This window comes from Heliangelus exortis, chromosome 2, assembly GCF_036169615.1.
Source record: "Heliangelus exortis chromosome 2, bHelExo1.hap1, whole genome shotgun sequence".
Classification (NCBI taxonomy): Eukaryota; Metazoa; Chordata; class Aves; order Apodiformes; family Trochilidae; genus Heliangelus; species Heliangelus exortis.
In genome coordinates this window covers 45,042,651-45,056,496 of record NC_092423.1, presented here as the reverse complement: position 1 = coordinate 45,056,496, position 13,846 = coordinate 45,042,651, and the positions used below count along the sequence as shown (strand labels likewise).

The 13,846-nt window shown below is 46.6% G+C and overlaps 1 protein-coding gene across 1 annotated transcript; it reads left to right on the top strand.

Annotated features, from left to right (window-relative positions):
- The first annotated feature begins 488 nt into the window (after nt 1–488).
- Nucleotides 489–8,104, top strand: CLEC3B (C-type lectin domain family 3 member B). The gene is made up of 3 exons (XM_071735867.1): nt 489–774; nt 5,288–5,386; nt 7,043–8,104. The coding sequence occupies exons 1-3, from the start codon at nt 669–671 to the stop codon at nt 7,441–7,443; spliced, it is 606 nt and encodes a 201-aa protein (XP_071591968.1). The 5' UTR covers nt 489–668; the 3' UTR covers nt 7,444–8,104.
- Nucleotides 8,105–13,846: the final 5,742 nt, after the last annotated feature.

Sequence of the window (13,846 nt, the reverse complement as noted above, 5' to 3'; positions counted from 1 at the left end):
AAAATCAGTCCACCCCTCTGCAGCTGCACTGGGCTGGGGCATCACAGCAGCTTCTTGCAGGTGGATAAATCAGAAATCTCTGTGTGGCCCTTGCCTCAAACTGTGGTGGGGGCTGGGGTGCTCAGCTTCTCCAACTCCCCCCCCCCCCGCCCCCCAATGCTTCCTCCCCCGCTGCTGGTGCTTCAGCATCCCCTGTGGGCAGCCCCGCTAGCCCCCTGCGGTTCCCTCGGCCACTCAAACTCCCATCTCACACCTCGCAGCATCGTTGCCATCATCGCTGACACCTGAGATCAAACCCGTGGCATTTTGCTAAAATCCGCAGGAAATCATCCCACAGCCTTTCCTAATGTTTAGCTTAGCAGACTTTCAGTAGATTCATTCCCTTCTCTCTCTCTCTCACTTTCTGTCTCTCTCTTTTTTTTTTTTTTTTTTTTTTTTCGTGAAACAAAAATAAGCAGCCTGCTAAGAAATGCAAACCCGCTGGGATGTTTTCATCCTTGGCCGGAGCTGCCTAAGCTCCCCCTCAGGGCCGGGAGGCTGCTTCTGGCCGGGGCTCAGCGGGCAGCTTTCTGGGCCAGCCATTTCTGATCCCAGCCGGGGTGTGAAGCCTCCTGTCTGAGGGCAGAGCAGAGCCATTCCATCTCTGCTCAGCCTCGGACGGCAGCAGCATGGTGCTCCGGGGAGCCTGCCTCCTCCTCTGCCTCCTCTCCCTCGTCCAGGTCTCCGACCAACAAAATGGCAAAGCCCGGCCAAAACCAGCAGCTTCTAAGAAAGGTAAGGAGCAGAGGCACCTTCCCGGCGGGGAAACCTGGTGGGGCTTAGGGGGGATGCGATCACCCTGGTCATTTGGGTGTTTAATAGTGTTCTAATGAAACTCTTTAAGAAGCTTTAGGGTGCATTTCTGAGTGACCTGCCCAAGTTTTGGTCCTGCTCTGCCAGGGGGGTTGGTCTCAGTCTTCAGAGGTCATTTCCGACCTCTGTGGTTCTGTGAACATGCTAAAGTCTATTTTTTTTCCTCCTGGTGAGAATGATTGCACAGCCATTCTATAAAAGAGCAAGGAAATTGCGGTGTTTTTGGCAGGTTCCTACCTTGAATAAATTTGATGGGAACAAATTCGATTTGATGGGAACAAATTTGATTTGAAGTTCAGAGCTTGGTTTCCACTTCAGAGGGCAATGTGTTTTCTGTGTTATCTCTAAGGTTTGCCCCAGACTTAAAACCTCCTTGTCTAGGACCCCTGCCCCTCCTCATTCATTTTTCAGAAGCAAGTAAATGGCAGAAGACAGACTGCTGTTGCAGAACTGGACACAAGAGTAGGCAGAAAATATATTATCCATTAAATATCAACACAGATCTTCATTTTAGAACTCTTGCCCCTGCTATGTCAAGCTGTACATGAGCTTGACATCTCCAGATACTCAGGCTAACCAAAGTGCAATACACACAAAACAATGCTAAATTTTTCTTTTCCTAATGGAGGGTTTTTTTTTTCATTCTCTGATTGTGTCCCTCTGTCTCAATGCACATCAACTATAGGAGAAGACAGCTTGGTTGCAGCCCGGTGGGGTGTGACCCTGCCTGCCTGATGTGTCCTGGGCTTAGGCTGCTTCTGGCAGGCACTTGGCTGCTTGGAGCAAAGCAGGGAGCAAGGAAGAAATATCCCAGGAATTCACTTGGCAAAGCTTCTTTCTCAGCTTACCCAGTGGCTATTTTTGCCTGATCCCACCCTTGAGAAATTTTGCCTTTTTCTCCTATTAGATCTTTCTATGAAATCATTACATAGCTGCTTGTTCCATGTCTGTGTCTGTTGCTAGAGCAAAAATACCTCCTTGGGTTGGTACTGGGGACATACAAGTGCTGCACTTAATGTATTGGGAGAGAGAAGTATAGTTTATTAGAGGTCTCTTTTTTTTTCTCTCCATGTCACTAGAACTGCTGTTTGTAACCCATTGCTGAGAAGTAGGTAAGAGAAAAATCAAGCGGTGGGAGAAAAGTTAACATTTTTGACAGGAAATTTTGGCTCCAATTTAAACATGTTTTCAGAGGGCAATATCAAAAATCAAAATCAAGCCATCTGAAACAGCTGGTGGCAATTTTTCTTGGGAGATTTGGGATTTCTTTTCAAAGGAAAGGTTGAGTTTTCTTTGGGAAAAGGAAAAAAACCACCCAAACTTGGCATTTTTTGGCTAGTTACATCCCGTCCCATGGCTGCTAAGCTGCCCTGCTTTTACTGGAAATTTCCAGTATTTCTTAGTTCACTTTTTTCTGAATTTTTTTTATCATCACCAGGGGGTGGGGAAAGAGGGAGGATAGCACTAAAAATCCTCCATGAGGCTTCTCTCTGCCCCCAACCCCTTGCTATGTCCAAGCCTGCCTTGCCCAGCTGCTGCAGGGACATGGGCTTGTCTGCTTCTGCCCTCAGTGTGGGCAGGATAGTCACATTCTATCCCCATCCCCATCCTAGGCCCCCAGCACCTCCATTTCCTGGCTTACCCCCTGCTCTTCACTGGAGAGGGTCAGGAAGGGTGAAGGGTTGGGGTCTCTGGCTGGATTTTTTTTTTTTTTTAATTTGAGCCAAACCTCAAATGTTAGAAAAGAAAATGGTGATTCAAGCCAAGCTTTTTCTTGTTCTTTTTTTTAATCTTTTATTTGTTTATTTTCTCTTTTGTTTTGCTTTTTGTTATTTTTTTAAATTATTGCTTACATTTGGATCTGCTTCAGAACAGAAATGGTGCTGTTTCAACATGAAAAAGCCAAACCATAGCATTTACAAAACGCTGAGCTAGCACATTCACTTTGCCCACTGTTTTGTTTTCCCTCCCCTTCAAATTGCTCCCCAGTGATTTTCCTAGATGCAGCAATTCTGCAGACTCTCCCCAAACCCTGATGTCTTGTGGGCCAGATGGATTTGTCCTCCTTCAATAGCCTCAGAAGGGTGCCCAGGGAAGGTGGGAGCCCTGGTGAGTGACACCACCTCTGTCTGGGGGGCAATGACACCCCTGCCTGGGGATGATTGCACCCATGATCAGGGACAGTGGCACCCCCCAGCTCAGGGGTGCAGGTGGTGGACCACAGAAGCCACAGCAGGGTGCATTGAATGGAGCATCTTTGTGTAGCTCTCGTCTATTTTTAAAGTAATTAGAGGTGGCCATCAGAGTTCAGATGCATAAATCAGTGGGTAGGGGTTGATGTGGGCACTGCCCAAAGTTCCAATCTAATCTTAGAGCCTGTGTGCTCTTCCTGGAATATTTCTGTGAACATTTACACTGATAAAAAGCCAGCAGATGTGTTTGATGGCCTCTTCTGATCCAGGGACAGACTGCAATATGGGACCTGGCTTTTCCAGCTGGGACATTCAGGAAAATGCCTGGTGTCAGAAGAAATACTGCTGACCAGGGAGGTTTGATAACAGACACTGTGAATCAGAGTGATGCTCGCCCTGCTGAGGGACAGAAACCTGTTTGGATAGGAACAAACCAGATTATATCCACCCCGACAAAGCTAAGAAACTGAGATACAGATCCAGCTTTCATCTAGGGGTAGTAAAATTATCAAAATGGAGTGCAGAGAAATTTGGTTGGTACTCAGCATATAATTAGAGCAAAAGAAAACTGGAAAGAGCTCCCATTTGCAGCACTGAATACATGAGTGGTCAGGCCTTCAAACTAACAGGTTATTGTGACCCACATCCTTCCCCAAGTCTCCTTTTCATCTTTCCTCTGACCATGATTAGCCCTGGGGTCATGGTTAGCCACACAGTGCCTGTTCCAGCTCCCATGGGCAGCATTGGCAGCCCCAACGCTGGCTTCAGTGACAGCAAACCCAGGCTGTGATAGGGGCTTCAGGAGTTGAGCCTTGGGGACATAACAACACAGAGACAAAAACCTCTGGCAATGTCATAGAATCACAGAATGGCTGGGGCTTGAAGGGACCTTAAAGCCCATGTAGTTCTGACCCCCCCTACCATGGGCAGGGACACCTCCCACTAGACCAGGTTGCTCAGAGCCCCATCCAACCTGGCCTTGAACACTTCCAGGTAGGGGACATCCACAGCTTCCCTGGGCAACCCCTTCCAGTGCCTCACCACCCTCATAGTGAAGAACTTCTTCCTAGTGGCTAACCTAAATCTCCCCTCTTCCATTTTAAAGGCATTACCCCTTGTCTTATCACTACATGCTCTTGTGAAAAGTCTTTCCTGTAGTTCCTTTAGGTACTGGAAGGTGCTCCAAGTTCTCCTCAGAGCCTTTGTTTCTCCAGGCTGAACAACACCAACTCTCACCGCCTTTCTTCACACAACAAAAAACCCGTGTTTGTTGGCATAGCTGTGGCACTTGCTTTGTAGCTGAAGTGCAAATTAACCTGTCCCTGTTACTCTTTGACAAAGGAACATCTTATGGCCCTGGGCTTAGAAATGAGGTGGTGAAAAGGGACAGGGTGCCTAGGCAGTTATCAAGAAGATGTGTCCACTTTGGGTGATGAGGACCTTCTAGGCAGGAACCCATCAGCAACCCTGGCTGGAACATTGTTAAGGAGCTGCCCCAGAAAGACACATTGGCAGTGTCCTGCCATGGCCCATGGATGTTACTTAAACCTAAGGGACATTTGTTCTGCTGCAAGGAGGACTTACATAGGGGAAAAAAAAAAAAAAGCAAAACAAAAACTAAAACAAAAAACCCCCCACATTAATTAGCTGTTTCCCTTAAAGTGTTTTCATCAAAGGCATCAAAATAATAACTCAGTGCCACAGTGTTAAATGAACTCATTAAAGTTAATTGAGCAATGAATAAAGCAGCTTAATGCCCACCTCCTGAGGTGTCTGGCTTTTCGTATTCATGGCTCTGTGTAATCTTTGGGTTGGTGGTTTTGGTCTGCATCCAAACTGCTTCACCACTTACCTGGCTGGGTGCCTTGGCTCCCCATCTCCTTGACCCTCATGGAAACCCAACATTTCGACTTCCTTCATTTGTGGACAAATGACCCCTTCTCTTTTACCCCATGGGGACTACTGGATGCTTGCACCAGGCAAGGTAAAGCGATAGGAGCAGCAGGGAGAGAATAATGAATAGAAACACCTCAGTGTCTGAACTCCACCATTTCCAAGGCACATGAGCAAATGCTCACTCTGATGGATGTACAAGAGGACAGTAGCATTGACTTAGCAGATCCCATTTGTTTTTTTTTCTCTGAGGGCAGAGAAACAGGAAGGTTTGGTGGTAGAAACAGCAGGATGTGGAACTCTCTGTGGGATGCAGGTGATGTTTATGCCTCCCTTGGTTTCTCTGACAGATGGTGTGAGCCTCAAAATGGTTGAAGACCTGAAGGCCATGATTGACAACATCTCTCAAGAGGTTGCTCTGCTGAAGGAAAAGCAAGCACTCCAGACAGGTAAAGGACTTGATAAAGAATGTATGGCTTTTGCTTTGAGAAAGGAGCTGCTTATAAAACATCTCCAATTGCTCCACATGCTTTATCAAGAGATGCCAAAGCACCCCTGGGTGCCCTTGAGTCCATCACTGGGAGAGAGGTGCAGTTCCTTCAGGCAGATGAAGCTCCTCAGGCAGTCAATGACATGAGTTGTGCAACATTGGGCCCCTGGTTTTTTGTGCTAGAGCTTCCCTTCTGCAAAGCTGCAGATATTTCTGTGACACTGAGCCAGATGTTAGTTTTCCTTTATGGATCATAAGGATGGGTAACAGATTATTCTGTACTTCAGCCAAATGTAGCTTACTCTTTTGTCTGAACCCCAGTGAAATGGTGACTTGGACTCATCCACGGTATTGTCCAGGGAACATCAGGGAGGTCAGTCCCACCATTCTTCACTGAACACAGAGGGCAGTTCTAAAATGTCCATCTCCCAGCTGTTCTCCACTGTTACTGTGTGCAAACTCTGCCAACACTGATAGAAAAGGGATTTGCAGAACGTGAAACAGAAATGAGATAAGAGTTAAGGAGAATTTTCTCCTTAAAAGAAAAGGAACACAAGTGAAATCAAGGCTTTACTTTCAAGCTCACATTCATTAGTTTGGATATTAATACATGGCTCTGATTAGTTATTGTATAGCTGCAGTACCCTGTGGTCTCAGGGTTTAGACCCTCATAGCTTAAAAAATGTAAAATAAATTGCCATTCTTAACAATAACATCAGAGGCACGTAGAAATTTCCTCTGAAGGCCTCAAACTATGCAAGTACAACACTTCTGATCAAAGCCTATTAAAAAAGACATCTTCCCCATGCTTGCATAATTAAAATGATTGAATTGAAAGTGCAGACTTTCTTCCAAAACACTCCATCACCCTGCTGTGCCCATCAGAAACATCTCACAAGCTCATCAGAGAAAGCATAGCAGCAGCTGGGGAAAAGTGAGGCCTGGGGGGGGGGAGGAGGGCAGGAGAACCACTCCATGTCTCTGCTTCAGCAGGGGCACAGCCCAGGAGGGTAACATGGGAACCCTGAGGTCCATTTTTCCCAAGAGTCTGCAGATGGGGAGGACACTCTCTTCAACTATCTCAAGGGAGGTTGGAGCAAGGAGGGAGACAACCTCTTTTCCTTAGTGAACTGTGATAGGAGCAGAGGAAGCTGCACCAGGGGAGATTTAGGCTGGATGTTAGGAAACATTTTTCCACAGAGAAAGTTGTCAGGCATTGGAATGCCCTGTCCAGGACAGTGCTGGAGTCACCATCCCTGTAGGCATTTAAAAGGCATTTGGACCTGGTCCTTAAGGACGTGGTTTAGTAGTTAGATTATGGTGTTGGTCAAATGTTGGACTGGATGATCTTGGAGGTCTCTTCCAACACAGACACTCTGTGATCCTGGGACACGTCCCCACAGCTGTGCCCTGCATAGGGGGCGAAGGCCCCTGGTACCTCTGTGATGTTGAAAGCCTAAGGAATTAAGTTTGTCGCTTGCGTGCTGTGTTTGCTGCTGTTGCCTCATCCTGGGTGCTGTTTTTAAAACAAATTACCTGCTTTTTTTTTTTTTTTTTTGTTTGTTTGTTTGCTTGTTTCGTTTGGTTCGGTTCTGTTCACGTGGCAACCTCCCAGTTTGCCTGAAAGGCACCAAAATTCACCTAAAATGCTTCCTCGCGTTTCCGGAGATCAAGGCGTACCACGAGGCCAGCGAGAGCTGCATCTCTCAGGGGGGCACGCTCAGCACCCCTCAGAACGGGGAGGAGAACGACGCCCTCTACGACTACATGCGTAAGAGCATCGGTTCCGAGGCGGAGATCTGGCTGGGCCTCAACGACATGGCAGCGGAGGGCAAATGGGTCGACATGACGGGCAGCTCCACCCGCTACAAGAACTGGGAGACTGAGATCACCACCCAGCCCGATGGCGGGAAGCTGGAAAACTGCGCGGCCTTGTCAGGGGCCGCTGCTGGCAAGTGGTTCGACAAGAGGTGCAGGGAGCAGCTGCCCTACATCTGCCAGTTCATGATCGTGTAGCGGCGAGGGCTTCCCCCAGCCCTGCCCTCCCATGGTGGGTCTTCCCCCACCCCCCCACCCTCCCTCGGCAGCAGGATTATAAAGCTATAGGTATGTGTAGGTGTACATGTACGTATGCGCGCAGACATTCAGGTAGAGTCACTTCTTGGCAAAGAAAGTCACCACAGCTCGGTGCTGCATTACGGAGCCTCCGAGCATCTCGTTTGGCCACGTCCAGCACCGTTAGCAGCTGCATCGTTCTTACTAAGGCACAGTTTATAGATATATTTTTTTACACAGGGAATTTATTAGGACAGCTCGGTTGTTTCAGCAAAGAACCAGTGCAGCAGTGCAACCTGGCAAACAGCCACCTCTGCTGCCTGGGGCTGTCACTCTGTAATGTCTTTTCCCATCTTGCTGAACTTTTTTGGATCACCAGCATAGCTAGTTCATAGAATCATTGAATTTTCAGGGTTAAGATCATTTAGTTCCAACCCTCCCACTAGATCAGGTTGCTCAGAGCCCTCTCCAGCCTGGCCTTAAAACTTCCAGCGAAGGGGCAGCCACCATCTCTCTGGGCAACCTGTTCCTGCAGAGTGCACACTTCTGAGGCTGTCACTATTGTCAAACTCTCCACTGTTCAAATTATTATAAAATAAATATATATATATAGCTTGCTGAAGGAATGGTGTTGCGTCAGTGTGATCATAATGCTTTCTTCTCTTCAGAGCAGCTCCAAGGACCTGTCAGAGATCTCAAAGGCAGAGGGGAAATGCAGAATATTTCCCTGGGATATCCTGCCCTGGTATATCATTTAGAGGATTTCCACCTCTTCTCTTATCATCCTAGTCACATGTTGCATGTGGGATACAGGCAGGGAATCCTTTTATAGGCAAATAAGATTTCCTTCCTTCTTCTACAACTGCAAAATGTCACTCCAAAATATAAGCCAACCCAGAAGAAAAGTCCTTCCCTCACCCCAGTTTGGGAGCAGTTAGCAGTGCCAAGGGAGGTAGCATCTCAGGTTCCAACATGAAGCCAGCATTTCCCAGGTGGCCCCCCCCATCTCCACCACAATGAGCAGAGCTACAGTGGCACTGAGAATCCCTCTCCTTCCCTCACTGAGGTGGTGATAACTTTTCCTTCCTCATCCTGCTCTTCACATCATCCTGCTCATCAGCATGGAGAGAAGACTACATATGAGTAAGCTGGTGCTCCACACCAGTCTGGGAGGTTTCAGCTGCTGCAGGGCTGCATGTGAAACTAGGTCCCTTTTGTACAAGAGGATAGCCCTTTGCAGCCTCTGGGCCCTGATCCTGAATATTTCCAAAGCTCTTTGCTGCAGGTCACAGTTTACACCCTACAAGCCAGCTTGTCTCAGTACAAGCCCTCTGGTTTCTTTGGCAGACGATCCCTCCATGTTTTGAGATACAGATGAATGCAAAGCAGCAGAGCTGGAAGCATTGTTGGCTTTGATCCTGACTCGTCATAAACCACAAGGTCTTAAAACATAAATGTGTGGTCAGAGAAATAAACAGAGGGCTTTTATGGGAGCCCAGGAACTGAAAAGAGGCCACGTGAAAGCTGCGGGCCCTGGTGATACTGAGCTATGGGGAAGGTGTGGGTGCTGCAGCTGAACCATCTCTCTGTGTAGAGTGTGAATCTGAAAAACAGCTATGGGAGATGGATGCCAGAGAGAACATTGAAGAGTCAGTCTGTCAAAATCTAGAGAAAACAAGTTGCTTTCAGTTTTCTTGTTTGTACCTCTCTTGTGCTCTGTCTTCTCATAGCTACACTCCTGCCAGCACCATTCTTCACAGATATTTTTCTCTTCTGAAGATGGAAAGAGCACGAGGAAAAAGGAAAGGTGGCTTTGCTCCTGCCCTGTTTGTTGTACCTAGGGTGCCATAACTGACCATGCATTTTCAGGGTGTAATTTATGAGCTTTATAATATTTTTCTACATGTTGCTTCTGAGTGCACATTACAAACCACAAACTTTCTTTTAAAAGCCAAAAAAAAAAGGAATTCTAGAAGCTTCCTCATCCCCACTAACCACAGCACTCTTTTTTCTTTTTTTGTTTGTGGCCAACCCCATGTTTGGTGCTCACAGTGAATGCTGGGGTGGAGGAGTTGAATGGGGGATGCTGGCTGCCTCCACTCCAGCATAGCCTGATGAGAGCTGCCCAGAGCAGATGGGGTCCATCTGCTGGGGGGCTGGGACAAACATCACATTTTTGGTCTTCCATTAAATCTTTTTTTTGGCACTCAAACTAGTGAAGAACATCTGCTGTCCACAAAGTGCAGTCTCAACCAAAAGCATGCACGCTGATGGAGAAAAACCTCAGCTCTTCCCCAAGAAATGTGGAAGTGATCGTGTCTCAGCCATTGTCGTGCAATACCTCCAACCTCAAATCTACCTCCTGGTTTTAAAACAGGAGACAATGTGTAAGCTTTTGTGCTACAGACCACTCTGCTCAGCTGCCAGTGACTCTCTAACACAGCAGAAGAAAGGAGAAACATGAAATGCTCATGTATTTATATAAACAAAAGAAGAAAAGTTACCAGGTGAGCCCCCACAAAGCATTACCCAAGCACAACCCATCTACAGCTGACTTCAGTAGAGCTACACTTATTTACCCAGTGAATTTTCCTGGCCCCAATTCACCAAGATCCTAAAGTTCAGGCAAAGGACCAAATGGTTAAAATTAAAATGGGTTAATGTAAAATGAGTAACACCTTCCTGAAGTATCCCTCTGATCAAGGCCCAGAACATTATGCTATTAAGACACATTGGTGGCCCAGGTGGGTCAGTGTTTTGATCAGTAAAAGGGTAGCTAGGAAAAGATGGGTAAGAATTTGGGAGCCATAAGCCAGAAGCTTGTTTTGAGTCTTGAACACTATAATGGGACCCAGTCCTTGGGAGTCTAGGGTAAATTCAGATCAAGAGAGTTTGGTGACATGGGAAAATGATCCCAAGAAAAGGCAGAAAATTCATACTCAGAACAAGCAACCCAGCCTCTGCTCCTTGTGTCTGTCCACTCAGCCTTGGGGATACTCAGGTCTGAGTCTCTCACCCTGACAGATGTAGTCTCTCCCCATCATCTTTCACGAGGAACAGCTCCCAAACACTTCTGCTCTTGCCTGTCCCAAGAGGAAGGCACTTCCCACCTCTGGCTGTGGGATGAGCCCATCAGGAAAGTTGCACATCAAAAGGGAAGGAGGACCTCCACCCCTGCACCACTGAGCTTTGTTATTTCTACAGGCTACACTGTTTGATCCCACTCCTATATAAGAATTGAACTTCAGTTCCTGACCTCTCATTTTCTCCTTTTGCAATTAAAAAAAAAAAAACCAAAAAAAAAAAAACCAAACCAAAACAAAAAAACCCGAACAAAACAAGCCTTAAATTACTGTTACATTTCTCTAGCTCAGAAGCTACCATGGGTAGTGAAGAAGCACAGATCTGTGAGGATCAGCAAACAAGGATACATAAAACAACCACTGGGTGGATAAATATAAAACAGTTGGGGGTCACTACACTGAAGGAGAGCATAAAAATAATCTCCTTGGAGGCAGAGGATAAAGCAGGGGATGAGAGAACATCAGACTGCAGTGTACAAAGCAAAAAAACAACAACAAAAAAGTGTTTTATCCTCTTTGTCTTCAGAATAGAAGCAGCCAGAGGGAGTCCAAAGGTAACAGCTGGGAACTGTTGCAAATACAGCTGAAAACAAGATCACAGACATCTTAGCCATGACTCAGCTCCTGAACAGGCGCTGGTGCTGGAGGCTTAGGCCATGGGTGCTGGGGCTGACCATACAGCACCTGCAGCCTGTGCCCTCCGTGTCCAGTGTCGTCCCAGAAGGGATACAAAACCCCACAGTTGGCTGGCCTGCCAACAGGTGAGGCCAACTGCTAATGGCAGAGGATATTTGCTTTCAGTTCAGCCCTTTTAGGAAGCTGACCCTGAGCACATTGAGGAGCACAAAACACAAGCGCCGCTTGCCAACCTTGTGGGGTAGCAATGAAGAACATGTCCCAAGAAGCTATGTTTAAAAAACTCTGTTTGGAAAGCACTAAAGCTTACAAAAGAAAATGTGAGAGGGAAATAAAATCTAAAGCACATACTGCTTTGCAGAAATAGCCTGGGGCCAGCTTAGATTCCCACTGATGTAGGAAGAACCCTTCTTATTTCTATTATACCCACCCACAGGTATCCCAAAAGCAAGGTCTCCAGGATTCAAGGTTGTAGCCCATTTCTGTGTTTCTCAGGACTGGTGAGGTGACACCTGCAGTGCCAGGTCCAGTTTTGGACTCCCCAGAACAACGTAGGGGAACACATAGACTTACTGGAGTGACCACAGTGAAGGGCCACAGAGATGGTGAAGGGATTGGGGCAGCTGTTGTGTCAGCATGAGGACTGCACAACCTGGAGAAGGAAAGGCTTGGGGAGGTCTTATCCACATATTATAAGGTTTGATGCAAATGGGTAGAGAAGATAAAGCCATGAGCACAAATTGAAATACAGGAAATTGTGCTTAAACACAAGAGAAGCCTTTTTTTTCTGTGAGGGTGGTCAGACCCCAGCACAGGCTGTCCAGAAGGGCTGTGGAGTCTCTACCCTTGGAGATACTCAAAACTCAGCTGAACACTCAGTAAGAGATCCTACCTATGCAACTGGGTCCTCTAGTACTACAGTCATGTAAGAAAAAAGGGCATTTCAGAAGGAGGCTGATGACCCCAGACACCTGATGGATGGGCTGCCATGTAAAAGCCTTGCTAAAGAGAAAGTTTATCAAGAGAGCCAATAAAATAATCTCTAGTGGGAGGAGATTTCTACACTATAATGTTGCTAGAGCTCAATACTAGGTCTTGCTGCTCTGCCAAGAGTGATCAGAAGACAAGAGCAGAAACTTCATAGAAAAATGTTTTAAAAAATCAAAAAAGGGAACAAAAAACTCCACCAAAGCACAAAAAAACAGATGAGATACATTTTACATTAATAAATCAGTCCAAATACACAACGGGTGAGTAGATGCAGTTGTGAACCAGCTCAAGCACAGCAACAGATTGGTTTTACGGATAGAGCAAGATAGGGGCCTGGGCAGCTTGAATTTCATCCAGATTCATGTGTAACCTGGACACTGCTGCTTTGCTGGGGAGGCTTGGATACAAACCCAACCCCTCTGACTGCTGTGCCACGCTGACATGGGGAATCCACTGGATGGGAGGTGCACCAGTGCAGAGATGCTGCAACACACATTCATGGAGGTTGGCTCTTGCTCTTTGTTCCATAATATATCAGATCAGAAAGTGAAATCCTCAAGTTGGTAGACCTTAAACTAGCCAGCTTCTTAGGAAATGCTTCAGAAATAGCACTGGTTACAAACAAGGTTAAACAATTGGCTCCATTGAAGAGTGAGGACTTGGAAGGCACTGTGTGGGTGGGGTGCTGTGTACCTACAGCGAGTGACTGTTTTCCACACAGCCTAGAAGATGAACCTGCTTTGAAAAATTAAGCAGAACAACAATCAGCGATTTTTATTCCTAAATTTAAAAGTATGAGTCAAAATGGGATGCAAACACAGTGAGTAATTGTTGTGTGTTGCTGGAGAAAGCAAACCTGAAAGCATGGCACTGGGGAAAGAAAAACACCTTACATATAAAATGTGAAAAGCTTGAAGAGAAACAAAAGTAACCATTACTGAGAATTTTGCCTTCTCTTAAACATTCATAGGAACTGTTTGCCAGCTCGAGCCTATGCAAGTAGCCTACTTTTAAGCAGGATGGAACTGCAGAGGTAGGTAAAGTCCACAGCTTGATATTAAACTACCACGTGGCTTTTATCAGGTGATAAATGTGGATTTAAAAGACAGCAGTCAGCCCTGGAGAACAAACAGTGTGCATCCAAAAGCAAAGACTCAGCCTTTGGTTCTCACACTAATCAGATGACCCAGATGATGTGGGAGGTCCATAGAAAATCACAGTCTTGAGTTTCAGGAGCAGCTGTTCAGGAGCAAGATGGTTTTCTTACTCCCCTCCCATTTTGAGATGAATGAGAGAGCTGTTCATCAACTGCCAGGCCCTTCTGGGTTGTTTACCACTTGGTTTCTCCCTTTCCCAGTTCTCACATGATGGAGCAAGCTCACCATTGCCAGAATCCCTGGAGCAGACACATGGCCCCAAAGCACATGAGAACTGAGAAGCCAACCCACTTCCTTCCCTCAGGGTAGAAGGACACAGAGGAAGGACAGTGGAAGCTGTCTTGCTTTAGATGGTACAAAGGTCTGAATCAGTAGAGTGTCATTGCCTTGTGATTGCTTGTCCTCTCACATCCCTCTGTGGAGAAGCAGTATCTGCCAGCCATGGGGCTGAGGACACCACTCCTTTCCTGCTCTTCTTCCCCCTTATACAATGCCCTG

Bases quoted from the DNA above. Each gene is read 5' to 3' on its own strand.
- CLEC3B (XM_071735867.1), top strand. From the start codon at position 669: ATGGTGCTCCGGGGAGCCTGCCTCCTCCTCTGCCTCCTCTCCCTCGTC. The intron at 775-5,287 runs GTAAGGAGCAGA...TTTCTCTGACAG, and splicing joins ACCAGCAGCTTCTAAGAAAG to ATGGTGTGAGCCTCAAAATG. The intron at 5,387-7,042 runs GTAAAGGACTTG...GCAACCTCCCAG, and splicing joins AAAGCAAGCACTCCAGACAG to TTTGCCTGAAAGGCACCAAA.